At 41.1% G+C, this 27,407-nt stretch overlaps 1 protein-coding gene across 2 annotated transcripts in view; it reads left to right on the top strand.

Moving 5' to 3' along the window:
- The window catches only part of LOC140190230 (protein phosphatase EYA3-like), a 71,097-nt gene that overhangs the window by 28,189 nt on the left and 15,501 nt on the right, over positions 1-27,407 (top strand). For both annotated transcript variants that reach the window (XM_072246790.1, XM_072246789.1), the window contains exons 5-14: positions 3,711-3,788; positions 7,708-7,774; positions 12,264-12,400; positions 15,418-15,540; positions 16,952-17,031; positions 17,134-17,311; positions 21,340-21,479; positions 22,946-23,029; positions 23,992-24,081; positions 24,655-24,713. In XM_072246790.1, coding sequence (XP_072102891.1) covers positions 3,711-3,788; positions 7,708-7,774; positions 12,264-12,400; positions 15,418-15,540; positions 16,952-17,031; positions 17,134-17,311; positions 21,340-21,479; positions 22,946-23,029; positions 23,992-24,081; positions 24,655-24,713 — 1,036 coding nt within the window. The remainder of the gene's footprint in view (positions 1-3,710; positions 3,789-7,707; positions 7,775-12,263; positions 12,401-15,417; positions 15,541-16,951; positions 17,032-17,133; positions 17,312-21,339; positions 21,480-22,945; positions 23,030-23,991; positions 24,082-24,654; positions 24,714-27,407) is intronic.

The raw sequence follows: 27,407 nt of genomic DNA on the forward strand, positions 1-27,407 counted from the left end.
CTGTTGACCGGGTGCTTTACCAGTTGCAGCTTTATGGGAGAGTGGCAAAGAGAAAGCCACTGTTGGGGGGGGGGGGGGGGGGGGGAATCACATGATGGTGACCTGATGAAACCAAAGTGGAGATTTTTGGCCATCAGACTAAATGCTATACAAGAGAAAATCAGCAGATGCTGGAAATCCGAGCAACACACCCAACGTGCTGGAGGAATTCAGCAGGCCAGGCAGCATCTATGGAAAAGAGTACAGTCGACATTTCGGGCCGAAATCCTTTGGCAGGACTGGAGGAGAAAAGTTGAGTAGATTTAGTAAGAGTAGGAGTAGAAAAGCCTCCTCCCCCCCTTTTCTTTCTTCCATGGCCTTCTGTCTCTTTCACCAATCAACCTCTCAGCTCTTTACTTCATCCCTCCCCCTCCAGGTTTCACCTATCACCTTGTGTTTCTCTCTTCCCTCCCTCCACCTTTTAAATCTACTCCTCAGCTTTTATCCTCCAGTCTTGCCGACCCTTTTCCATAGATGCTGCCTGGCAGACTAAACGCTATGTTTAGTGTAAGCCAAACGCCGCACATCATCAAAAACACACCATCCCTACTGTGAAGCATGGTGGTGGCTGCATCGTGCTGTGGGGATGCTTCACTGCAGCAGGCTCTGGGAGGCTTGTGAAAGTAGAGGGTAAAATGAATGCATCAGAATACAGGGAAATCCTGGAGGAAAGCCTGATGCAGTCTGTAAGAGAACTGCGACTTGGGAGAAGATTTGTTTTCCAGCAGTACAATCATCCCAAGCATAAAGCCAAAGTTACACAGGAATGGCTTACAAACAATAAAGTTAATGCCCTGGAGTGGCCAAGTCAGAGTCCAGACCTCAATCCAATTGAGAATTTGTGGCTGGACTTGAAAAGGGCTGTTCGCTCATGATCCCCTTGAAATCTGACAGAGTTTGAATAGCCTTGTAAAGAAGAATGGGTGAAAATTGCAGTGTCCAGATGTGCAAAGCTGATAAAGACCTATCCACACAGACCCAAGGCTGTGCATATACTAAATACTAACTTGAAGGTGGTGATAAATTATGCAATCAATTATTTTGTGTTTAATATCTGTGCTAAATTTACACCAATTTGTAGAAATTTGTTTTCACTTTGTCACGAAAGAGTCTTTTCTGTTGTTCAGTGTCAAAAAAGCCAAATTAAATCCACTGTAATTCAATGTTGTAAAGCAATAAAACACAAAAACTTCCAAGGGTGATGAATACTTTTTATAGGCATTGCATATTTTAAAAATTTCTCCTCAGATCTTCTTTAAAATTGCTTTCTCCCAACCTTTGCCCTCTTATTTCTGGCTGTCTACATTATCAATTCATCTTGCCTATCTCTGTCAAGACCCCTCATCCAAAGTAAGTAAGCCCAGTCTACCCCCTTATGTCCTGAAGAAGGTATAGGAGCCTCAGGACTTACACCACCTGGTTCAGGAACAGTTATTACCCCTCAACCATCATAACCTCACTCAGCTTCACTTCAGAATCAGAATTAGGTTTAATATCACCAGCATGTGTTGTGAAATTTGCTAACTTTGCAGCAGTAGTACAATGTAATACATGATAATATAGAAAGAAAAAAATATATATAATATGTAAATGTAAGATCTCTGAAGACCTAGCCTGGTCCCAACATATCGAGCAACACACATCAAAGTTGCTGGTGAACGCAGCAGGCCAGGCAGCATCTCTAGAAAGAGGCGCAGTCGACGTTTCAAGCCGAGACCCTTCGTCAGGACTAACTGAAGGAAGAGTTAGTAAGAGATTTCGACATATCGATGCAGTTATAAAGAAGGCAAGACAGTGACTATACTTCATTAGGAGCTTGAAGAGATTTGGTATGTCAACAGATACACTCAAAAACGTCTATAGATGTACCGTGGAGAGCATTCTGACAGGCTGCATCACTGTCTGGTATGGGGGGTAGGGGGTGGTGGTCTACTGCACAGGACCAAAAGAAGCTGCAGAAGGTTGTAAATTAAATTTAGTCAGCTCCATCTTGGGTACTAGCCTACAAAGTACCCAGGACGTCTTCAAGGAGCGGTGTCTCAGAAAGGCAGCGTCCATTATTAAGGACCTCCAGCACCCAGGACATGCCCTTTTCTCACTGTTACCATCAGGTAGAAGGTATAGAAGCCTGAAGGCACACACTCAGCGATTCAGGAGCAGCTTCTTCCCCTCTGCCATCCGATTCCTAAATGGACATTGAACCTTTGAATACTACCTCACTTTTTAAATATATTATTTCTGTTTTTTGCACGATTTTTAATCTGTTCAATATACGTATACTGTAATTGATTTACTTATTTTTTTCTTCTTCTTCTATATAATGTATTGCATTGAACTGCTGCTGCTAAGTTAACAAATTTTATGACACATGCCGGTGATAATAAACCTGATTCTGATTCTAATTCTGAATCAACTACAGTAAGTGTGTGTGTGTGTGTGTGTGTGTGTGTGTGTCTATATATATATATATATATATATATCTAATACACACACACACAATTACTGCAGTTGATTCAGAATTACTATATTTATCTGCAGTGTCCTACCACTTTCTGTGTATGCCCTTTCTCATATGATGTCCTAAATGCAAATCAATGAAATAGCAGTGACTCAAACAAATGGACAGTACATATCAGTAATTAAACATGACAGTCCTGATGAAGGGTTCCGGCCCGAAACGTCGACGGATCTTTTCCACGGATGCTGCCCGACCTGCTGAGTTCCTCCAGCGTGTTGTGAGTGTTGATTAAACATGTAAATATTCTCCCTGTATGAATATTTCTGCATCTTGAGCTACAGTGCTTTTTTTTTTTGTTCACATGATATAGGTTTCCCTCTCAAGGCTGACGCAAAGCGTCCATTTCAATTTAGTTTTAAATTGAAGAGATAGTTTAATATGAACTTTATTGTTGGGTCTGGAGTGACAAATAGATCAGACTCAGAGATAGCAACTTCTTTCCCTTGGTTAGCATTCCCAAGCCAGATGAATACCGAAACCATCCGCGAATGTCAAAGTGACAATTACTGATGCGAGTTTTTGCAAAGATTCAAAGTACATTTATTATCAAATTATGTGTGCAGTATACAACCCTGAGATTCATCTTCCCATGGACAGCCACGAAATATAGAAAACCATGGAACCCATTCAAAGCAAGGCATCAAACCCACCTGCCCGCAACATGCAAAAAAAACAACTGCACAAACAGCAAAAAAAAACAAGCAAACATCACAGAATATTAAACACAAAACCTTAGAGTCCAGGAATATTCATTTGAGCTCAGCTTTATTATTTGAATTTAAACAAGACCTTCAATTTTCCTCTATTATAGCTTCACCCACTATTGACTTAAGAGAATCCAGTTTTTGTCTACCCTCTAGTTTTACATATTTTTAATCATCTTCCGCTTAGTTTTGTTCACCCCTGCAAGCTTGATTTGTACACTTATCCTTTTGTTTTCCAACTCTTCCTGCCCAATGGATTAAAACTTCTTGCATTTATGTTAAACATCACATTTCCCATCACATTCTTCACTGACCATTGCCATCCATTGATGCTTTCCCATTTTTATGGAGTATTTCTTTATGTGAGAACTGATATTATATGTCAAAATGAAAAACTTCCATTTCTCTGAACCAGAGATTATTTTGAATAATTTGTGTTTTCCATGTAGTTAAAAGTGAAGTGGTTCAAGGCAGTGAATCTGAGGCTGCAACAGAAGACAGATCTGCTGATGCATATCCGGGCTCAGGTAGGATCTTTGTATTTACGTTGTCTAAAATTGTTGTTTTATGAAAGAAAATAAAACTATTGTTGAAGATCAGTTTTAAAAAAGTGAGAAGCACTTGCAGTCAAGTTTGTTTCCTTGAAATTTAGACTTGCTACAGTACTGTACAAAAGTCTTAAGCACCATAGCTATATATAAAACAGTACTGTATTTGTCAATGTGGAGTGGGGAGCGGGTTTGTAAATCTGGCGGGAGCAAAGGATGTTGAGAATGGTGAGGGTGGAGCGCCACGGGAAGGGTGTGGGACAGGGAGAAGGAACACGGGGGCAGGGGAGTTGGCACACTCAGCCCTGAGACACCGGGCAGGGTCATTTGATTGCAAACAATTGGTTTATTGATCGTTACAGAATTTCTCTCTGGTGCTTCCCGCTCCCTCCCCATTTAGCCAGTCAAGATTCCCATCTCCCAAGTGCAGAGAAGTAGCAACAAGTAAATCTGTGCAAGTGAACACAGGCAATATTAGTTACATTAGAAGACCTGAAAGGGGAAAAAATTGGTATAGTTTGACAGAGACATTTTGGTAAATGCTTGATGGGTAAGTTTTGGCAACATCTTTTAAAAGATGTAGCCAAAACTTGGTCCTTGCTAAAGCATTTAAAACCTGGGATGATCACGTGAAGTTGAGAGGCACAACTGTTATGTGATGGGAGTTGCCACTGGACTGGCCAAGCACCACCAAGCTTTGCCATCCTGTTCTCTAGTTTTGTCCCAATGAAGCTAGTTCAGAACTGAAACAGGAAAGGTATTTTCTGGAGGAGGTTTGCAGTAGAGTTTGTACAGTAATTTAAGTTCCATCAGTTTGCCTGGTTAGCATGGATCATGCACGATGATAAAGAATGAGTTTCGTAGAATGGACTTTACGAATAATCCCACTGGGAGCAGCCAGGGTAGTAACAGGGCTTGGTTTGAGAGAATGTAACCGTTGCTGGAAGCTGAAACACTTGTTTCACTTCCATTCTTAAAACCTTGAAAAGCAGAATGCCATGCATTTGATATTGGCAATGTCTGTCAATTTATATTGCCTGTATTCATTATAGTTTTTATTTACTGTGTATAACATGATAAAGAATCCCCAAATATCCACAATATAAAACAAAATTTGATTTGAATCTTATGCTGTTAGGACAGTTGACTAAAATCTTGATCGAAGAGGCTGATGTTTCAAAAATGTCCGAGAGGAGGAAAACAAGGTTAAGGGATTTCAGAAAAGAATTATAAAAATTAGTAATTCTAATCAGCTGAGTACATGCTGCCAGTGGTAGAGCATATGAGGCCAGAAATACAGGAACAATAGTGTTTTTTAAATGACTGTCTTACTGCCCATTATGCTGTTGGCAGTTAGGGCAGCAATGAAGGTCCTCCATCTCTGACAGTGTTCAGGGCTTCCTTCATCATGTTCAGTAGCTTCCTCTCGGCTTTCACTTCTGTCAGTCATGAAGTCCAGGTGGAGACTTGGGAATACCATCGCACTCAGATGTAGAAGGATTCATCTTTGCTGTTTCCTTAACAATTTTGTTTTACCAGTCAGGGTTATTAACCCTGAGAACCACAGAACCTGGGGGACCTGTGGACCACTCTTAGTCTGGCCTCTACCCTTTGACCTGTTTGGCATGGGTGACCCTACCAAGAGCCCAAGCCTAAAGCCCTGACTCCCAGCCAATATAGCTCTCCGGGTCATTGAGGCACACAAAGGCCGTAGCTCCACTATCAGCTGAATAAGTCTGAAAAATAATTACAAGATCATCAAATTTTTTTTGTAGCAGCTTTAACCACAAAAGATGCAGCACTTGTCCTTGTCTGAAGGGGAAAAATAGCTGGAGTGGAACTTAAATGCTGCCGTTGATCAGTGTGGTCCGTTTCTCCAGCGCGCTGAGCTCCACTGTGCTCTTATCAAATGTCGAAAATCCATTTCATAGTGAGATTGCTTTCCTTTGCATTTCTTAGCTCTCCATTCGTAGGAAAGTTGTTGTAATTTTCTTTATTGATAACGGCAATGAATGGTGATACAACAAAACTAATAATCTCCCACCCTTGGAACTTTGATAGTGTTGGACAACAGATTTACCAGACTATGTTACTCCCATTAACTCGCAAACCTACTTGTTATCTTATTTCACAGATTATGCAGTAGTATAATAAATTTTCCAATAAACCCAGTGTACTTAAATGGAGTAGGAAATACACAATTAACTGGTGGGCTGAATGGCCCTGTTTCTATGCGGTATGATTCTATGACACAGTCTGAACCTTGGCTCCAGCCACAAACCTACCCAAGCCCTAGTGTTCTAACCCCAAGTCTATTGTTTGCACCCCCTTTCCCCCTCCACAACTGAAAGCTATTTTTCAGTTAAATCCTCTTCAGATGTTTTTATTTTTTAAAACTTGACATTTTCGAGATAAAATACATTGTTAAATTGATTTAGTGTTGTGTATCCGGGCTGCGGTGTGCTGGTCGTTAACATGGATTTGTCGTGTACTGTCGTATAAGCAAGTCCTGGACTTGTAAACACTGGCTTTAAACTTGGGTTATGCTGGTTGGCAATGCCAAGGAATTCGCCTCTCCGATCCTGACCATGGGTCGGAGACGCCTTTTGTTTTATTGGGAATTAGAATTCAGGACGTTGAACAGTACAGGCCCTTCGGCCCACGATGGTATGCTGACCTTTTAACCTGCTCCAAGATCAATCTTTCCAGATAGCCCTCCATTTTTCTTTCATCCATGTGTCTGTGAGAGTTTCTTAAATGGTTCTAATGTAACGGTGGTGGAGCCGGATACAATAGGTATCTTTTAAGAGATTCCTGGATAGGTATGTGGGGCTTAGGAAAATAGAGGGCTATGGGTAAACAGTGGTAATTTCTAAAGTAAGTACATGTTCGGCAGAGCATTGTGGGCCGAAGGGCCTGTGTTGTGCTGTAGGTTTTCTATGTATGTATCTGCCGCTACCGCCACCCCAGCAATGTGTTTCATGCACTTAGCACTCGCTGTATGAGAAAAACACTATCTCTGACATCTTCTCTATATTTTCCTCCATTCACCTCAAAACTATGTCCCCTCATATTAACACTCTGGGGAAAAAGGCATTGGGTGTCCGCTCTATCTATGACTGTTAGCATCTTGTACACCTCTATCAAGTCACTTCTCATCCTTCGTCACCCTAAAGAGCTCACTCTGCCTTTCCTCATGAGACATGCTCTGTAATCCAGGCAGCTTCCTGGTGCATCTTCACATCCACGTCCTTCCTATAGTGAGGTGAACAGAAACTGAACACAATACTCTTAACTGTTGTCTAATCAGAGTTTTATAGAGCTGCAACATTGTCTCACGGCTGTTGAACTCAATCCCTGACCAACGAAAGCCAACATGTTCTTGACCAGATTGTGATAAGGAGCGTTACAATTTTTGTTCTACTTACTTTAACCTTAATTTTCTTGGTAGTTTGTATTTCTGGTTAATTTTATTTTTATAAGCTTTGTTTTGTAAGAATATATATTGCAGTTGTATTAATTTTTAAATTAGACATTTTTAAAAAATATTTTAATACAGTTGTCATAGATGTTGACAGGAGATGAAGATTATCCCCCATTTTGTCTCCTGCCTCAAACAGTGAGAAGAATTTTGGTAGTGAATTGCCTCACATCTCACCACACTCTGCTGGGCTCCTTCCAGATATGGAAGGTCAGCTCAGTTTGTTTCTCTGTAAACCATGCAGATTATACAGTGAACTAGAACCAAGACGATTGGACCCTCAGAAGGTTTGACAAGTGATTTAGTGGTTTTGAGTTTCAAAAGCATTTACCTTTCATTTAGCAATATAGTAATGTGGTTCCATATTTCTAGCACTGACTCCAGATAACTAAAATGAATAACTTCTGCTTTTTACAGTTATAACTTGCACGGGTTATAATCCACGGGTACCAAATCAAGACAGTGCTGTGTTATTTCCTACGAAGTAAGTTTCAGCTTAAGTATGCAGTGTTAACTTGAAATTACTAAGGATTTTCATTATTCAAAAATTTCAAATGATGGCCAGCTACAACATATATAATATTTTCTAGAAAAAAATGGAAGACCAATCAACTTGTCTCCTTTCCATGCCCCTTCCTCCTGGTTGCTCTTAAATAACTTTATTCTATTGTAATTCACTCCATAAGATTTTATTTTTATTATTATTTTTCACTAGATATAACCCTGAGTGCAAAATTTCTGGTTGATAAAATTAAACATTTCTGCTGCTCTGTCTAGAATAATATTTACAAAAGCTTGTTGAAAATTATGTTATTTGTTTTTGCAAACACGAAGAAATCTGCAGATGCTGGAATTTCAAGCAACACACATAAAAGTTGCCAGTGAACGCAGCAGGTCAGGCAGCATCTGTAGGAAGAGGTACAGTCGACGTTTCGGGCCGAGACCTTTCGTCAGGACTAACTGAAAGAAGAGCTAGTAAGAGATTTGAAAGTGGGAGGGGGAGGGGGAGATCCTAAGTGACAGGAGAAGACAGGAGGGGGAGGGATGGAGCCAAGAGCTGGGCAGGTGATTGGCAAAAGGGATATGAGAGGATCATGGGACAGGAGGCCCAGGGAGAAAGAAAAGGGGGAGGGTCCTCTCATATCCCCTTTTGCCAATCAACTGTCCAGCTCTTGGCTCCATCCCTCCCCCTCCTGTCTTCTCCTATCATTTTGGATCTCCCCCTCCCCCTCCCACTTTCAAATCTCTTACTAGCTCTTCTTTCAGTTGGTCCTGACGAAGGGTCTCGGCCTGAAACATCGACTGTACCTCTTCCTAGACATGCTGCCTGGCCTGCTGCGTCCACCAGCAACTTTTATGTGTATTTATTTGTTTTTGTTTCAATTTTCCTCCTTTCTACTCTGCTGTCACTATATAATGTGAAAGGGAAATGTTGGAAGAGCGCAGTGTAGCTTTATTCGTTCAGCAGGCACTCTAGGTACTAAGTGTTGCCATCAGCAAACAAGAAACAGCCTCCCCCTAACTCCTTTCAAATCATTGTTGGGGACATTCAATCAGGCTTGTTTGAAGAAATCTCTACTTATCATCAACATATAACCTGCCTCACCAGGGGTGCCAACGCACTCGACCACTGCTATACTACAATCTGGAATGCCCCGATCACATTTCAGGAAATCTGATCACTTCATTGTCCTCTTCCTACCTGCATACCGGCAGATTCTAAAGAACAAAGCTCCAGAAATGAGGACAACAAAGAGGCGGTTGCAGGAGGGGGAGGAGCAGCTGCAGGATTGCTTTGAGTTGGTGGACATCGACTCATCAGCGGATCTGAACGAATACACCACGGTTGTCACGGACTTCACAAAAACCGGCATAAACAAGTGTGTCCCCACAAAATCAGTCAGAGTTTTCCTCACCCAGAAGTCCTGAATGAACCATGAGATCCGCATCTGCTGAGGGCCAGATCAGTTGCATTCAGGTCTAGCGACCGAGTAGAGTACAACAGGTCCAAGTACAATCTCTAGAAAGCTTCTCACATGCAAGGTGGCAATTCTGGACTGAGCTTGAATCTCTGAATGATGCTCGTTAGCTGTGGCAGAGGTTGAATTATTATCATGTCCAGAGACAACAAGGCTTCACTCCCAGATGAGCTTGACGCTTTTCATGCTTGCTTTGACCATCGAATCATGAACAAGCTCCTACAGCCCCCGATATCCCCATGATTTCCGTCACTGTGGCTGTCGTGAGAGCATCCTTCAAGAGAGTTAGCCCACAGAAAGCACCTGGCCCAGACTGGGTACCTGTCCAAGGACTAAAGACCTGTGCTGATCAACTGGCTGGAGTGTTCACCGCTATCTTTAACCTCTCACTTTGGCAATCTTAGGTACCGACCTGCTTCAAGCAACCTTCAGTTATATTGATGCCTAAAAAGAACATGGTTACCTGCCTCAATGACTATTGCCCAGAAACACTTGGATCCACTGTGATGAAGTGTCTTGAGAGGCTGGTGATGAAGCATATCAACTCCTGTCTGAGAAGCGACTGGGATCCACTCCATTTTGCCTGCCATCACAATAGGTCCACAACAGATGCCATCTCACTGGCTCTTCACTCAACCCTGGAACACCTGGATAGTGAAGATGCATACATCAGGATGCTCTTCATTAACTACAGCTTGGCATTCAATACTATCATCCCCTCAAAACTAATCAATAATTTTAAAAACCTTGGCGTCAATACCTCTTCGTCCAACTGGATGTCCTCGCTTGTAGACCCTAGTCAGCACAGACTGGCAATAACGTCTATTCCACAATCTTCATCAGCACAGGTGCACCACAATACTGTGTGCTTATCCCCTGTTTTACTCACTTTATACTTATGACTGTGTAGCTAAGCACAGTTCCAATGCTATATTTAAAACTGATGACGACACCACTGTTGTTGGCCAAATCAAAGGAATTGTCAAATCAGCTTATGGGAGGGAAATTGGAAATCTTGCTGAGTGTTGCCAGCAAAAACTTCTTACTTAATGTCAGCAAGTCCAAGGAGATGATTAGTGAGTTCAGGAGGAGGAAACTGAAGGTCCATGAGCCAGTCAACATTGGGGGGTTCAAAAGTGGAGAGGGTCAGTGACTTTAAATTTCTTCATGTTACCGTTTCAGAGGATCTTTCCGGGATCCAGCACACAAATACCATTACAAAGAAAGCACAGCAGCGCCTTTATGTTCTTAGAAGTTTGCGAAGATTCGGCATGCAATCTAAGACTTTGACAATCTTTTCTAGGTGTGTGGTGGCTAGTATATTGATTGGTTGCATCATGGCCTGGTATGGAAACACCAATGCCCTTAAATGGAAAATCCTATAAAAAGTAGTGGATACGACCCAGTCCCTGATCGGTAAAGCCCTCCCCACCATTGAGCGCATCTACACGGTGCGCTGTCACAGGAAAGCAGCATCCATCATCAAGGACTTCCACCACCCAGGACATGCTCTCTTCTCGCTGCTGCCATCAGGAAGAAGATACAGGAGCCTCAGGACTCACACCACCAGGTTCAAGAACAGTTATTGCCCCTCAACCATCAGGCTCTTGAACCAGAGGGGATAACTTGACTCAACTTCTCACCTCATCACTGAATTGTTCCCACAGTCTACAGTCTCACTTTCAAGGAATCTTCATCTCATGTTCTTGATATTTATTATTAATATTATTCATGTTTCTTTTAGTACTTGCCCAGTTTGTTGTCGTTTGGTTGGTGACAGTCATTCTTTGATCCTGTTGTCTTTCTTGTATTTACTGTGAATGCCTGCAAGAAAATGAATCTCAGGGTTGTATATGGTGACATTTATGTGCTTTGATAATAAATTTGCTTTAAACTTTGTACTTTATTCTTTTGTATTTTCTGCATGAACTCTCCCAATTACTTGGGTTATAATATTTCTGAATGTTTTTGGATTGTGTACTCGGTCTACAAAGTGCACACAGTTACTTGGCTGTGCAAATGCCACTGCATCTTGCTAGCTGACGACCTTACCACCAACACGGAATGGGCAGCAGGTGAATGGAATGCCACTTCTTGCAGGTTCTCCTGCTGCAAACCACCCTGACTTGGAAATGTATTACCATTCCTATATTTCCACTGGGTCTAAGTCTAGGAACACCTTTCCCAACAACAATGTGGGAATTGCCTTCATCAAAGAACTGCTCACATACTTAAGCCAATCTGAGGTATAGGCTGCTGACAGCAGCTCACCAAAGTCCTTGGTCCTTGGTCCTTGGTCCTTGGCCAGTCCCTCAAACTGTCCCCCGGTGTAGCTCATCCTCGAAGATCTCTTCTCTCTCAAGGATGAAATCTCAGGATCCTCCTTTGGTGTTTCTGTAGCACTGGGTTTTACAGAATGGGGTTGCTGGCCCCTTGCCCATCCGTCCTTTCACAGCTGGGCCTGGGATTGTCCATGGCGGAGTTAACAGAAACTACAATGGTTCAAAACGGTGGCTCACCACCATTTTCACAAAGACATTTAGTTATGGCCAGAAATGCCTGCATCCGGAACAAAGAATAAATATCATTTTCCATCTAAATGGGATTGTAGAGGTAGTGCTTGTTCATAATGTCTTTGGAAATTATTTGAACCCCAAAGAGAGCATTTTAATATTTAGCGTTTGTTGAAATAGTTTCTGTAATGGCTTTTAGTATTTTGTAGGCATGTACAATCTTAACTTTATATGCTTTTACATCATTGGCAAGAAATAAATTCATTCTTAGTTCAGTTCCTCAGCAAATATTTCAAAAGGATTAATAATTTTCTAGTACTCGTTATGCTGTTTATTCTGCAATTATTGCTTATGAATTTGCCAAACTATTGACACATAGAGTTTTACTTAAAGGCAGTTCTAAGTCTCTTTAATCTTACTTAAAACAAATATGTAGAGAGTTAAAGGTTATTGGTATTTCATCAATCTCTCATCTTTTTAGGCCGTATCCACACCTTTTCTCTCCACCAATAGTGCAAGCTTCTTACATAGGAGAGGCTCGGTACTCAGCAGTGCAGCAGTCAGCATCTTACCCTGCGTATTCTCAGTCAAGTCAGCCTTACGGACTACCTCCATTTGGTAAGGGGGACTCTCCACCCTTTTCATGTCTGGAAAATAAATTAAAATATTCTCTAATATGCTTCCTTTATTTGCTTACTATTGGTTGTATTGAAATTAAATATTTCTAAACAAATCTAGAAAGCTGTTCATAAATGCTTCATTCTACAACATACGTCTTAGCAATGATATAATCTATTTGAATTAAAGCCTGAACAAAATATTTTGAAGTATTGGGACAGGTGAATAAAGCAGCTTAAGATGGGGGGAGGGATATCAGGCTTCGTATGTAGTGTTGCCGACTTCTGAACCTGCAAGCACATTTGCTCCCCACTGGAATGTAAAACCCAGTTCCAGGCGCCATTGATAGGTGGTTGTGGTTAGCACAACGTTTAACGGTACCAGCGACCCGGGTTCAATTCCTGCCACTGCCTGTAAGGAGTTTGTACATTCTCCCTGTGACTGCATGGGTTTCCTCTGGGTGCTCCCAGTTTCCTCCCACTGTCCAAAGATGCATTGATTGATAGGTTAAGACCATAAGACATAATAACAGAATTAGGCCATTTGGCCCATCGAGTCTACTCCGCCATTCAATCATGGCTGATCCTTTATTTCCCTTCTCAGCTCCGCAATTGGTTATTGTAAATTGTCCTGTGATTAGGCTAAAACAGGGGTAGGCAACCTTAAGCACAAATGATTTTCTAGCATGCTTTATTCATTAATTTGAGGCAAAACATAACTAGATGTATTTAAACCGATAATTCCCATATATCAAGTTTTTTATGGCATTTATCTGGCTCACCGTCCACTCATTAATACGCGATCCGGCCCACAGAGGCAAAAGGGTTGCAGACCCCTGGGCTAGAATTAAATCGAGGGTTGCTGGGTGGCATGGTTCGAAGGGCCAGAAGGGCCTATTCGGCACTCCCTATGTCAATAAAATTTTTAAAAATATATTTGGAAGGATGTGAAAGCCATTTGAAGGGAATTGAGGAGATTGAATCAGAAGTAGATTATTCAGCTTCTTGTATTTTTCCACCTTTCAAAATATATTCATGGATGATCTACTAACTCAGTGGCATTTTTCATGCACTGAGCTTGTATCTCATGAGTCCCAAGTTATCACAAATAAAACTGTACAGCTTCTGGACGATATTTGGTAATTGAATTTCAGCAGTTTTCTTGTGTAGTGAGTTTCAAAGGTTTACTATTCTCTGGGTGGAGCAGGTTTGTCATCCACTCATTCTTCTTTGCTCTAAATGGGTTCATTCTATTACACCTCTGACTGCATTGCAGGAGTCAATCTGGTAGGCTGGTTTATTGAGTATTGATAATGGCTGGGGTCACCTGTCTTGTAAAATAACTGCCCAGAAGAAGGCGATGGCAAAGCACTTCTGTGGGAAAAATTTGCCAAGAACAATCATGGTCATGGAAAGACCAAGATCGCCCGAGTCGTACAAGGCACATAATGATGATGAAACTGTTTTAAGTCAAAGGACAAGCCTTGTACACAGTATTATGGGTGCAACTTCACCAAGACTGTATGTAATGACAAGCAAGGCATCTGTATTCTGCCATTCAAGTCAGCTTACAACAAGGGCTTCTTGTTTTGTCTTCGTGTTAATTTTATAATTTGAGCACACAATCACAAAGGCCCCTCTGAACACCAACACGTTTTGGCGGCTTGCCATTTAAAAAATACTATACCTTTCAATTTTCCTGTCAAAGTGACTTTTTTCCTGCACTGTATTCTATCTACCACCATATCCTAAGTCTGTAGCTCCCTGAAGTATCAGCAGCCCAATTACCATCTCCTTCGGTATCACTGACAAATTTGGATCTGTTATACTAAGTTTCTTTCATCCACGTTATTGATAAGGGTTCGCTCTGGGGCCCCAGCTGCTCATAACCCCAGAGGCACCATTTTGGTCATAGCCTCCCAACCTGAAAATGAGGTGTGTTTTATTGTTGACTGATCTTTGATCTAGGCCGGTATACTACCCCCATTATTGCACATTGTGATTTTATTTGATAAACTCTTATACGGCTGCTTAACAAAGATCTTCTGAAAGTCCAACCAGACTAACACACAAAATGCTGGGGGAACTCAACAGTTCAGGCAGCATCTATGGAGGGAAATGGGCAGTTGATGTTTTGGGTTGATAGCCTTTATCTGGACTGTTTGGTAAGCCCTAGTAACGGTTTCAAGCTGGAAAATCATTAACTTCAGATTGAATTGTGTTTTAAGTAGATCAGAATCAGGTTTAATATCACCGTCATACGTCGTGAGATTTGTTAACTTTGCGGCAGCAGTACAATGCAGAGCGTAATAATAGAAAAAAACTGAATTACAGTAAGTGTGTGTATACACACGCACAGGAAAAATAGAAATAAAAAAACAGTGAGGTAATGTTCTTGGGTTCATTATCCATTCAGAAATCGGATGGCAGACTGGAAGAAGCTGTTCCTGAATTGTTGACTTCAGGTCTCTGAACCTCCTTCCTGATGGTAGCAATGAGCAGAGGCCACATCCTGGGTAATGGAGGTCCTTAATGATGGACACTGTCTTTTTGAGGCATTATTCCTTGAAGATGTCCTGGATGCTATGGAGGTTAGCGCCCATGGTAGAGCTGATTAAGTTTACAACTCTCTGCAGCTTTTTTCGATCCTGTGCAGTAGCCCCCGCCGCCACCATACTGGACTCTGGTGCAACCAGTTAGAGTGATCTCCACAGTACAGCGAGTGTTTTTGGTGCCATACCAAATCTCCTCAAACTCCTGATGAAATATAGCCACTGTCATGCCTTTTTTGCAAACACTTCGTTATGTTTGGTTTAGGTACAGACTATGATTTTTTGATATACTGTAGTAGGAATGGTGTGCAATCAAGAAGGCTGAAATTCTCTCATTAATGTTATAAAGCCTCCATAATTTAGCTTAGGCCTTGAATATTTATACCAACATCTCTTCAATTTGTCTTTTATTTTGTGAAGTGGTTAAGTGTGTAATGCATATTTGTATTAATTATTTTAATCTTAGATGCATTGTGGCCTGGTGTGAAGACAGAAGATGGATCACACAGTCACCCTGGATACCTCAGTTACAGTACAGGATTTAGCTCAGACCAAACCAGTCCAGCATACTATACATACCCTGTTCAAGGTAGAAGTACAAAGCTTACCTTGTTATTAATTATGTCTTTCCACATCTCTCTGCTGTAACGACGCATTTGGTAGACTCTTCAATAGCATTTAACGTGTGATTCTGTACTTCCCCAATCCACTGCCAACTTGCACCATGAATGTTCTGACTCTGTATTAACAATGGTATTATGCCTAAAGTCTCTGCATAAAAGGATTATGTACAGTAAATGTGTATGCTACCATGTTTCACAATTTAGACATTTTTACTGTGTAAAAGGTTCTAAACGTTAGTAATATTTCTGATTAGTTACAGTAAAATTGATCATCACACTTTGATGGAAACAGACATAAGTATTTTCCAGGCTATTTGATGTTACTCTTAATGATACTACAAAAGAATTCACATATTGTACAATAATGTAATGAATTTTCTCGTGAACCAGTGAGATGAAATCTAGTAGAAAACACAGTCCTGTATGCTTCTGCTTGCCTGTTTTCAGTTTGTCAGCTGAAACAGGCAAGCACTCCAGGGTATTGTTTCCAGCTGCAAACCTGCCATGTTTCTAATCCAGGTGTCCCCAGCTGCAACCCTGAATCCATCCAGACCCATAAGTGAGCCAGATGCTAAACCATCAGGATTTCTGAAAAAAATCAGTATACTGAGCTATCAGAGTTTTATTGTAATAGTCTTTAAATCTATAAGATACCATGCACAGTAAAGACCTACTAATCTGGCATGCTCATGATATTGGCTGTGCTGGGTTGCAGATGTTCCAGACTATTAGATATTATAACTGGCTGGTGGTGTAGAGGCATCAGCACCAGACTTTGAGGCAAATGGCCCAGGGTTCGAATCCAGACGGCTCCTTGCATGCTTTCCATCCGTGCTGGGTTGAATGTTAAGCTAGCTACTTGGCCTTGTAAAAACAGACAAATGCTAAGGAAAATCACAAGGTGCCACTCGATGCACTACAAGGCGCGGAAAGGGGAAAAGAACTAATTAGATATCAACGCTCCTTGAATCTGCTATTTTTAAATCAATTGGCTAAGTTGAAAGGCAGACAATAGGAATTCTGCAGATGCTGGAAATTCAAGCAACACACATAAAAGTTGCTGGTGAACGCAGCAGGCCAGGCAGCATCTCTAGGAAGAGGTACAGTCGACGTTTCAGGCTGAGACCCTGACGAAGGGCCTTGGCCTGAAACGTCCACTGTACCTCTTCCTAGAGATGCTGCCTGGCCTGCTCCGTTCACCAGCAACTTGGAAGTTGAAAGGCAGTGTAGGAATGGGCTCTGTTGAGTGAAAGGGAGCACAGGAAACATCACTTGCTGGGCGAATACCTTCTGAATTTCTGAATAACAGATAGCCGATTATCAGTTTTACTGTAGCACGTCTGTGTTTGAAGTTGCTTTAATTTTCCTTTCCATCAGGTGCAGGATTCCCAAGAACTAGTATTTATTCTGGTGGCACTGTTGTTGCCAATGTAGCAACTCCCAGCAGTTCTAATCAGGTACACCATGTCTTCTTGTTCCAGTTTTAGTTTCGGAATTTTATCTTGAGCTACGCTAAAAACAAAACAAAAAATTGCCTCTCTTTGTTTTCATTTACCTAGGAGTATCATTCCTACACATCGCTTGGGCAAAACCAATATGTGCCATATTTTCAGAGTTCAAATTATGCGTCGACCGTGACTTCAAACCCTCAACCTGCCAGCACCACAACTGTCACCTACCAACTGCAAAAAACAGAAGCAGCGGTTTCTAATTCCAAAGATGAGAATTTTCAATCGGGTAATGTCATAATATCATTCTTTTCAAAAAGATTAATGTCTACAGTACTAATCTGCAGCTATATTCCTTTACATTTAATGTGCCCTCTGCATAAAATTCCTTGGCAAACTTAACTTTCAACATTTCAAGGTCTGGGGAGGTAGGATGTTCAACCTTGGACTAACTTCAAATTAACTAAGATTTTAAAAAAATGGTCTTTATTCCTCCCAAAAAACTTAAAGGTTGCAGTTAAGGAGATTGGGGTTGAGAGGGAAAATGGATCAGCCACGATGAAATGCCAGAGCAGACTCGATGGGCCAAACAGCGTAATTCTGCTCCTATATAAGATGCATAAAAAATAGCAATTTTCATTACATTTAGCAATCTTCTTCCTACTGAAGCCTATGAGTACATGGAAGCATCTTTAAAGTTAGTCCTTACTGAAGCTTTGCCTAGTCCGAACTGAAGTTTGAACAGTTTTAAGACCATAAGACATACGAATAGAATTGGGCCATTCAGCCCAATGAGTCTGCTCCGCCATTCAATCATGGCTGCTTTATTATCCCTCTCAACCCCATTCTCCGGTCTTCTCCCCATAACTTTTGATGCCCTTACTAAATAAACACCCATCAACCTCCACTTTAAATATACCCAATCACTTGGCCTCCACAGACATATTTATGTTGAAATGAATTCCACAGATTCACCAATTCACCACCCTATGGCTAAAAAATTCCTTGTCATCTCTGTTCTAAAGGGATGTGAGGAATTCTGTGGTTGTACTCTCTGGTCCCAGACTCTCCCACTAATGGAAACTTCCTCTCTGCTGTCAGCTTTATCTAGACCTTTCAATATTTGGTAAGTTTCAATGAGAACCCCCCCCCCCACCCCCCATTCTTCTAAACTCCAGTAAGTACAGGCCCAGAGTCATCAAACGTTCCTCATATGTTAACCCTTTCATTCTCAGGATCATTCTCATAAACCTCTTCTGGGCCCTTATCCTTTCAGCACATCCTTTCTTAGATATGAGTTCTAAAACTACTCACAATACTCCAAATGTGATCTGACCAATGCCTTATAAAGCCTCAGCACGAAAGAAACAAAAATCACCTTCACTATTTGGATTCTTCCGGGTACCAATATCAGTTTTATTTTTGTGAGGGCTTTTAAGCTTTTTGACTTGTAGAAAGTGGTAGTTTTTCCATATTTGGAGTCAGTCAGCATGGAAACAGGCCCTTCAGAGTCCTTGGCAACCATTACGCACTAATCCCATTTTATTCTGCCCATGTTCTTATCAACTCTTGATGGCAAATGCAGTGTTGGTTTTTATTTCAAGGAGAATAGAATATAAAAGCAAGGAGATAATGCTGAAGCTTTATAAGACACTGGTCAGACCACACTTGGCATATTGTCAACAGTTTTGGGCCCCTTCTCCATCCCGATCAAAAAGGCGTAACAGCGCCTTTATTTCCTGCGGAGCATCAAGAAAGCTCACCTCTGTCCCAGGATACTGACGGAATTTTACTGCTGTACCATTGAGAGCATACTCACCAACTGCATCTCAGTGTGGTATGGCAATTGTCCCGTATCGGACCACAGAGCACTCCAGCGAGTGGTGAAAACTGCCCAGTGGATTATCGGCACCCAATTGCCCACCATTGAGAACATCTATCATAAACATTTTGCCTGGGCAGGGCGAAAAGCATTATCAAGATGCATCTCACCCTAACCATGGACTTTTTAACTCTCCTCCCATCCAGTAGGCGCTACAAGAGCCTCTGCTCCCGCACCAGCAGGCACAGGAAGAGCTTCTTCCCTGAGGCTGTGACCCTGCTGAACCTCACATCACAGCGCTAAGCAGTATTGCACCCATATTGTACTGTCTCAGTACTTTTATATTTGTATGCTGTAGCACTTACTTTTTATTCACAGTTTTTGTAAATAACACTATTCTTTGCATTTCTGGTCAGATGCTAACTGCATTTCATTGGCTTTGTATCTGTACTTGGCACAATGACAATAAAGTTGAATCTAATCTTATCAGAAAGAGCTCCTCATTGGAGAGGAGGTTCACAAGGATGATTCTGGGAATGAAGGGGTTAACATATGAGGAGCGTTTGGTAGCTTTGGGCCTGTCCTCACTGGAATTTAGAAGAATGCAGGGGATCTCATTGAAACCTACCAAATGTTGAAAGGACTAGATAAGGTGGATGAGGAGAGGATGTTTCCTCTGGTGGGGGTATCCAGAACTAGAGGGCACAGCCTCAAAATCAAGGGATGACCTTTTAGAATAGAAGTAAGGAGGGATTTTTTTTAGCCAAAGAGTGGTGAATCTGTGGTATGCTGTGCCGCAGGCTGCGGTGGAGACCAAGTCCGTGTGTATATTTAAAGCGGAAGTTGGTAGATTCCTGATTGGTCAGGGAATCAAGGGATACGGTGAGAAGGCAGGTGTATGGGGTTGGATGGGATCTGAGATCAGCCATGATGAAATGACAGAGCAGACTCAATGGGCTGAATGGCCTAATTCTGCTCCTGTGTCTTATGATCTTACAGTCTCTTTTCATATTCCACCTGGGAAAAATCCAAATAGTGAAGATGATCTTGGTTTCTTTCATGCTGAGGCTTTGAAAGGCATGCTATTTTCATGGTTAAAATTTACAGTTCCAAGGTAATCAAACCTGAGAGAATGTATTTCCATGCAAGTATCTAGTTTTCAAAGGATTAATGTCATTAAACTTTTATATTGAACAGTTTGACTATTTTGTCATGTCGGATAGGGCTTACAGTAAAAATAGAATTCCATAATCCTTTTTGCTGGATCAAGAACATTACAATTATTTTTGCAGATGTGAATACAATGAGATTTATCAGACCATTGACTAGTAACTTCCTCAAAACAGTCTCCAGGTTTATAGCATTGTATTAATATGTATAAAATCTCCCCTATAAATAATCCAAATGTAATCTTGCATGATTACAGTCAAGGTTTCTCTGTCATGCTGCAGGAGAGTTTTCTATGTTTCAGTGAGATTACAAATTAATGTTGCACATTTGTTGTGATAAGAAACTCCTCGAAGGGCACATGGATGATAGCAAAATGAAGGTTTATGTAAGAGGGAAGGGTTAGATTGAACTTGGAGTAGGTTAGAGGGTCGGCACAACATTGTGGGCTGAAGGGTCTGGACTCTGCTGTAATGTTCTATGTTCTATTAAATGATTTGTTGTTGTTTTGCGGATGGTATGGCATTTTTTACTGGGGTAAAATATAAAAGCAAAAATGTAGTGTTGAGACTTTATAAAGCACTGGTAAGGCCTCATGGAGTATTGTGAGCAGGTTTGGGACCCTTATCGTAGAAAGGATGTACTGAAACTGGAGAGGGTACTAAGGAGGTTCACAAAAATGATTCCAGAATCGAATGGCTTATCATATAAAGAGTGTCTGATGGCTCTGGGGCTGTATTCTCTAGAATTCAGAAGAATGAGGAGTGGACTCGTTGAAACCTATCGAATGGTGAAAGGCAAACGTGAAGAAATCTGCAGATCTGGAATTTCAAGCAACACACATAAAAGTTGCTGGTGAACGCAGCAGTCCAGCCACCCTTCCTTGATAGGGTGGATGTGGAGAGAATTAATTGCCACAGGCAGCTGTAGATGCCAAGTCTTTAAGTATGTTTAAGGCAGAGGTCAATAGATTCTTGATTAGTCAGGGCATGAAGGGATACCAGGGGGGTGGGTGAGGCAGGAGATTGGGACTAAGAGGAAAATTGGATCAGCCATGACAAAATGGTGGACCACACTAGAAGGGCCAAACGGCCTACTTCTGCTCCTGTATCTTATGGTCTTCTACATTTATGGAAAACCAATCCAATTATTTTTTACAAATGCTTAGCTTTGAACAGGACTGAGTAAAGCTGGTATTAAAAAAAAATGCAGGAGAGCTTTGAAAGCCAACAACCAGGATTTTACACTAGTATAAAATTAAAATTGGCAGACTTGAAGGACTTGTATTTGTTTAAAGATATTGTCATTTAACATTGATTATTCTTCAGGAGTTTCTGCTGCAGAGCAAACTCTGTCAACCACAGTAATAAAGGAGCTTAAGGAACAATCCCAAAAAAATCCAAGCGGAAAGTCCCGGGGGAAAGGAAAGAAAAGTTGTTCATCCCCACCACCTGATAATAAACTGGAGGTATGTCTAGCTTTTCACTAACCTTTTGAAGAGAAAGGGAGCTGGAGATGCTAATAGTGGCAAGCCAACTATTTTTGGGGAACTAAAATAATTTCATAAGAAGCAAAACTCTTAGAGGAAAGATAAGCAGTTGTTTCCTGATGAGCTTGCGTTAGTAAGCAGATTTACCAGTTTGGGAGCTGAGAGGCCTAGAGAAAGTTGTATTGCAACGTTGGGTACAGTTTAGCATAAGGTCATCCACAAGTGGCAGGGGCTGGATGAAATTCAAAGTTCAAAGTAAATTTTATCATCAAAATACATATATGTCACCACGTACAACCCTGAGATTCACTTTCCTGTGGGCATACTCATCAAATCTATAGAATAGTAACTATAAACAGGATCAATGAAGGAGCAAGAGCATAGAAGACAACAAACTGAGCAATAAATTATGAGCACATGAAATAACAGGATAAAGAGTCCTTAAAGTGCACAGAGAAAATGCTGGAGGAACCTATAGCATGTATGGAAAATAGTACTGTCGACTTTTCGAGCCAAGGCCCTTCAGTAGGACTGCAGAAAAAAAGATGAGGAGTAGATTTAAAAGGTGGGGGAGGGGAGGGAGGAAGGAAACACAAGGTGATGGGTGAAACCAGAAGAGGGGGAGGGGGTGAAGTAAAGAGCTGGGAAGTTGATTGGTGAAAGAGATACAGGGCTGGAGAAAGGGGAGTCCGATAGGAGAGGACAGAAGGCCACGGAAGAAAGGAAAGGGAGGAAGGAGCACCAGAGGGATGCAATGGGCAGGCAAGGAGACAAGGGAATGGGTAATGGTGACGGGGGGAGCATTACCAGAAGTTCGAGAGATCGATATTCATAAAGCGCGATTATTGCTTGTGGAAACATGTCAATAGATAGGCAAGGGAGTGTAGTTATCCCCTTTTGTTAAAGAGCCTGATGGTTGAGGGGTGGTAACTGTTCTTGAACCTGGTGGTGCAAGTCCGGAGGGTCTTGTCTCTTCTTCCTGATGGCAGCAGCGATAAGAGAGCATGGCCTGGGTGGTATGTATCTCTGACGGATGCTGCTTTCCTGCGACAGCATTTCATGTAGATGTGCTCAGCTGAAACATGCTACTTCCATTTTAACACAATCCCAACTACTGGGTCTTCTACATAGATATTTGGATCTGTCTCTATGTTGAAGCTGAAGTGGAGGAGTTGTCCCAGTGTAGCTTTTCCTTGCAGTGCATTGTGCTGCAAGAGTCACATTCTAAAGTAAGACATAAACCAGAATTTGTAAACTTGATCAGAAATTGTTTCCATTTCTAACATTGAATAATGGTGATCAAGAGTAATGGTAAGGAGTGTTAACAAAATTGCTGCCTTCAGAATAATAGATATTTCACACAGACAGCTTTAGAAACTGTAGTATGGCAGCTTATCTCAGATGCACATAGGAAAATATATAATTATTTATGTACTCTTTTGCAGCGTGTATTTGTTTGGGATTTGGATGAAACCATTATCGTCTTTCATTCGTTGCTAACTGGGTCGTACGCACAAAGATTTGGAAAGGTAGGAAACGACTAAACTGTGTGGTGTGAAGCTGGTTCAGCAGTTAATTACAGTCACATCGGCATTTAAAACAAAATGGAGGAACTCAGCAGGCTAGGCTGCATCTGTGGAAGGGAGTAAACAGTCGACATTTCAGGCCAACACCTTTCATCAGGACTGGAAAGGAAGGGGACATGTCAGAAGTTAGGGGGAGGGGAGGCATTTACTTCCGGTAATTGCTCTCCCCTTCAACATTTCCCATTCTTGTCTGCTGCTCCTCCCACTTCCCTTTCTTCCATGGTCTTCTGTCCTCTCCGATCAGATTCCTCCTTCTCCAGCCCTTTATCTCTCTCTCCAATCAACTTCCCAGCTCTCTACTTCAGCCCTTCTCCCTCCCCCAGTTTCACCTATCATCTACCACTTTGTACTTCTTCCTCCCCTCCCCCCCACCTCCCTACTCCCCTTCCTTTCCAGTCCCGATAAAGGATCTCGGCCCGAAACATCAAGTGTTTACTCTTTTCCATAGATGCTCCCTGGCCTGAGTTCCTCCAGCTTTTCATGTGCGTTGCTTTGGATTTCTAGCCTATGCAGACTTTCCCGTGTTTGTGATTTTGGCATAATATCCTGGGCCGAAAGACCTGCTCCAGTGCTATGCTGTTCTGTTGATGCTGCAACCTTGTGGAATACATCTCATTAATACCTCCTGTTTTCCAGTTATGCTTTACCTACAGTCCCAATAAGACATTGTAATTTCCCATATGTAAATTTTTCTGTGTTTTTGATCCCTAGCTTTGTGGCCGAGAGCACTCTTGTCCTTGTTTGATACCATATGAATCTTGCAGCGACGATAACTGGAGACCGATCAAAAACAAAGTTTAATTTTTCTTTCCTGACTCATTTCAGAAACTCCTTCCAGAACTAGAGGAGCTAACATTACTATTATTAAAACTTAATCCCAATTTATATTATTGGTTAATCTACAGGATCCTGCGTCAGCTTTGACCTTAGGGTTGCGGATGGAGGAAATGATCTTCAATCTTGCTGACACTCACTTATTCTTCAATGATTTAGAGGTAATGGATATTGGATAACCGCATAATATTAATGTGTCAGAAATACTTGTGTTGAAGTCTCTTTGTTTTTTGCTTTGAGATTGAATATGCCTTGATCTTCTATTCTCTTTGCAATTGGAATTGGATAATGATAGATTCCAATTAATGTTCTAAAGGTTCAAAGGTTCATTTATTATCAAAGTATGTATACAACTCTGAGATTCGTCTTCTCCAGGTAGCCATGAAACGAAGAAAACCATAGAAGTCATTCAAGGAGAAACAGCAAACCCACCCACCCCACTGACACCAAAAAAAAACCGGCAATTATTCAGAACGATCATTGACCCCCAACCACCCTCCCCCACTTAGTTTGTGTTTGTTTCTACACTCCTGTTTAGTGTTTTGAAGTCAGATATGGATTGCTTTTATACTGGCATCAAAACAGAATTTGGGGGAAGGATATTGTATTCAAGAAAAGTCTTAGTTAGTGATCAATTCAGGTCAAATTTCCTCGGTTTGTTAGGCTTTTAGTAAATTGTGAAAATTAGACACCTTAGTTTGATACATTCACTCTTTATCTTGCTTATTCAATAGGAGTGTGACCAAGTTCACGTGGAGGACGTTGCAGCTGATGACAACGGACAAGATTTAACGTAATACATTTAAACTTTTTTTTGCATTTTAGTTCAAAGTGTTTTGTTTGCTCATTTATGACTACACAAGATTAATTTCTACACAGGATTAATAACTGAGTTAGATTTTGAACATTTTCCACTACTTAATTTTTTTTTAAATTCTGAACTACATTACTTCACATGCAAAAGGTAAAAAGTCCAGCCTCTCCTGTAAATGCTGTTGAGGCTGGGATCAAAATGCAAATTTAAAAACTTGAAATAGGTTTCTATTAACGCAAGGCTGTCCAGTGTTACTCAGATTCATGAAAGGACTTAAAGTACAGATCAGATGTGATCTAAATGATTGCTGGACCAGATTTGAAGAACTAAATGGCTGATTCCTCTACTATTGTGCAGATGTAGCTATGACGTACTTTTACACTTGTAATTGTTAAATTTCTAGCCCAAAAATTAAATTTTATTTAGGCTGTCTGAGGAAGGTACAAAGTTATCTGCTAAGAATTTTTCATTTCAGAGGGAAAGAAAGATTTACTCTTATTTCTTTGGATATACTTGGCTGATGGCTTGCATTTGTACATACATTATCTTCATTAAGAAGTGACTGTGTGTAGCCACCAGAAAAGAATAGGTAGGAATGTATGTGGTGGGCCAAAAGCAGTTTCTTTACTTACAACCCTTGATTCTATAGAGACCGAAAGAAAACCATAAAGCAACGTGTAGATAATTTGAATGTTTCAATACCTATCTGAATGCAATTACCATTGGTTTCTGATGGATAACAAAAAAACACGGATATCTCAAATACTTTCCCTGTCATAAAAAAAATTAAATTGAATTGCCACCACCTATGACTATATCACAGAAAGTTTTAAACCTTGTGAAATCTTAGTGGTGGTTGTGAAAGGGAGGCGTCATTCTGTGATTCTCTCCATAGCAACTTTCATCCTAACGAGCTCTAAATTAGAACCTCTCAGACTCCACAGATAATCCGTTGTGGGTAACAAGCTACCACTGCTTTTAACTTCTGGAGCTTCGCCATGTTTTATTCTGAAGCTAGTGAGTCAGGGAAGATTTTTAGGTGATGCAGCTGCCACTCGAGGTCACCCTGCTCCCAGTTAATGTGACTGCTTCCGTTCTAATTGGAAAGAGGCTGGATACATCGTCTTTCTTTTTTCTGGGAAGCCTTACATTGTACTGTCGTAATACATGAACTCCAAAGGTCAGGGGTCTGGAGGACTGTACAATGTTTAGAAACACTGGCTTGCGAGTACATGGATCACAAGGACTGAGTGAACGTAGTCTTGAATTGGGATAGAGTCAAATTCTATACAACTTTACCTATAGAGCAGGGATTCCCAACCTGGGGTCCACAGACCCCTTGCTTACAGGTATTGGTCCATGGCATAAAAAAGATTGGAAACTCCTCCTGTAGAGAATAGGTAAATTGATTATAAAGGCAGTACTGAACATCTTGTGGAGAATTGGGCTTCTCATTTAATTTATTAATTTCTTGTGTTTATAAACTAATTTTTTGGGCGGTGTTGGAAACAGCTGCTTTTTAAAATAATACTTTTTATAAGATTTGTACTTTTTAACAAACTCATGTACTTTTCACAGTATGTGGTGGTTCATCCCCACTCACTGGCAGAAAGCGGTATAGCAGCTAAACTAACAGTTTATCACTTTTCTCATTTTGCATTGGCTAAGTATTAGCACCTTACCCACGTGATGTAATTATTTTAACTATGTAGCCTGTTAGTTAATTCCGATCTAAAGAATTTTCCTTATAAAACTGATGGATTTTTCAGAGGCACCATCTTCTCTTTGCTTCTTTATTCCTTTTGACTTCACATGCGTTCACCTCTCAGCATCATTTCTCAGCTCTTTATTTAGTTTCCTTAGTATTTGTGTGTTTGTTTGTATTCTAAAGTAAACAAATCTTAGAATTAAGACTACTCGTCATTCCTGACTCCTAGAAGAACCCTAAGGATCAGAAAATAAACAGATCCAACAGTGGCTTCCAATAAGATAATGGCATGAAATCAGTAGGAACTGGAATTGGTTTATTGTTGTCACATGTGCCAAGTAGAGTAAAAATCTAGAGTAGAGTACAGATCAAATTATTGCCCAGTGCATTGAAGTAGTATGAAGGGAAACAAAACAGAATGCGGAATAAAGAAAGTGCAGTACAGATAGACAATAAGATGCAAAATCAGAGCAAGGTAGATTGTGAGGTCAAGGTTGAGTGAACTTTGCATTTTCTCTTTGGAGCGACGGAGGACGAGAGGTGACCTGATAGAGGTGTATAAGATGATGAGAGGCTAGTCAGAGGCTTTTTTCCACGGCTGAAGTGGCTAACACGAGAGGGCACAGTTTTAAGGTGCTTGGAAGGAGGTACAGAGGAGACATCGGGGAAAATTTTTTATGCAGAGAGTGGTGAGTGCGTGGAATGGGCTGCTGGTGATGGTGGTGGAGGCGGATACAATAGGGTCTTTTAAGAGACTCCTGGACAGGTACATGGAGCTTAGAAAAATAGAGGGCTATGGGTAACCCTAGGTAATTTCTAAAGTAAGTACATGTTTGGCACAACATTGTGGGCCAAAGGGCCTGTATTGTGGTGTGGGTTTTCTATGTTTCTATGTCTGTCTTATCATACTAGGAACTTAAGAAGAGGTTGCTAAGTATTTTGTCAAGGAAAGAGGAATCTAATGT

Source organism: Mobula birostris, chromosome 29 (genome assembly GCF_030028105.1).
Source record: "Mobula birostris isolate sMobBir1 chromosome 29, sMobBir1.hap1, whole genome shotgun sequence".
Taxonomy (NCBI): domain Eukaryota; kingdom Metazoa; phylum Chordata; class Chondrichthyes; order Myliobatiformes; family Myliobatidae; genus Mobula; species Mobula birostris.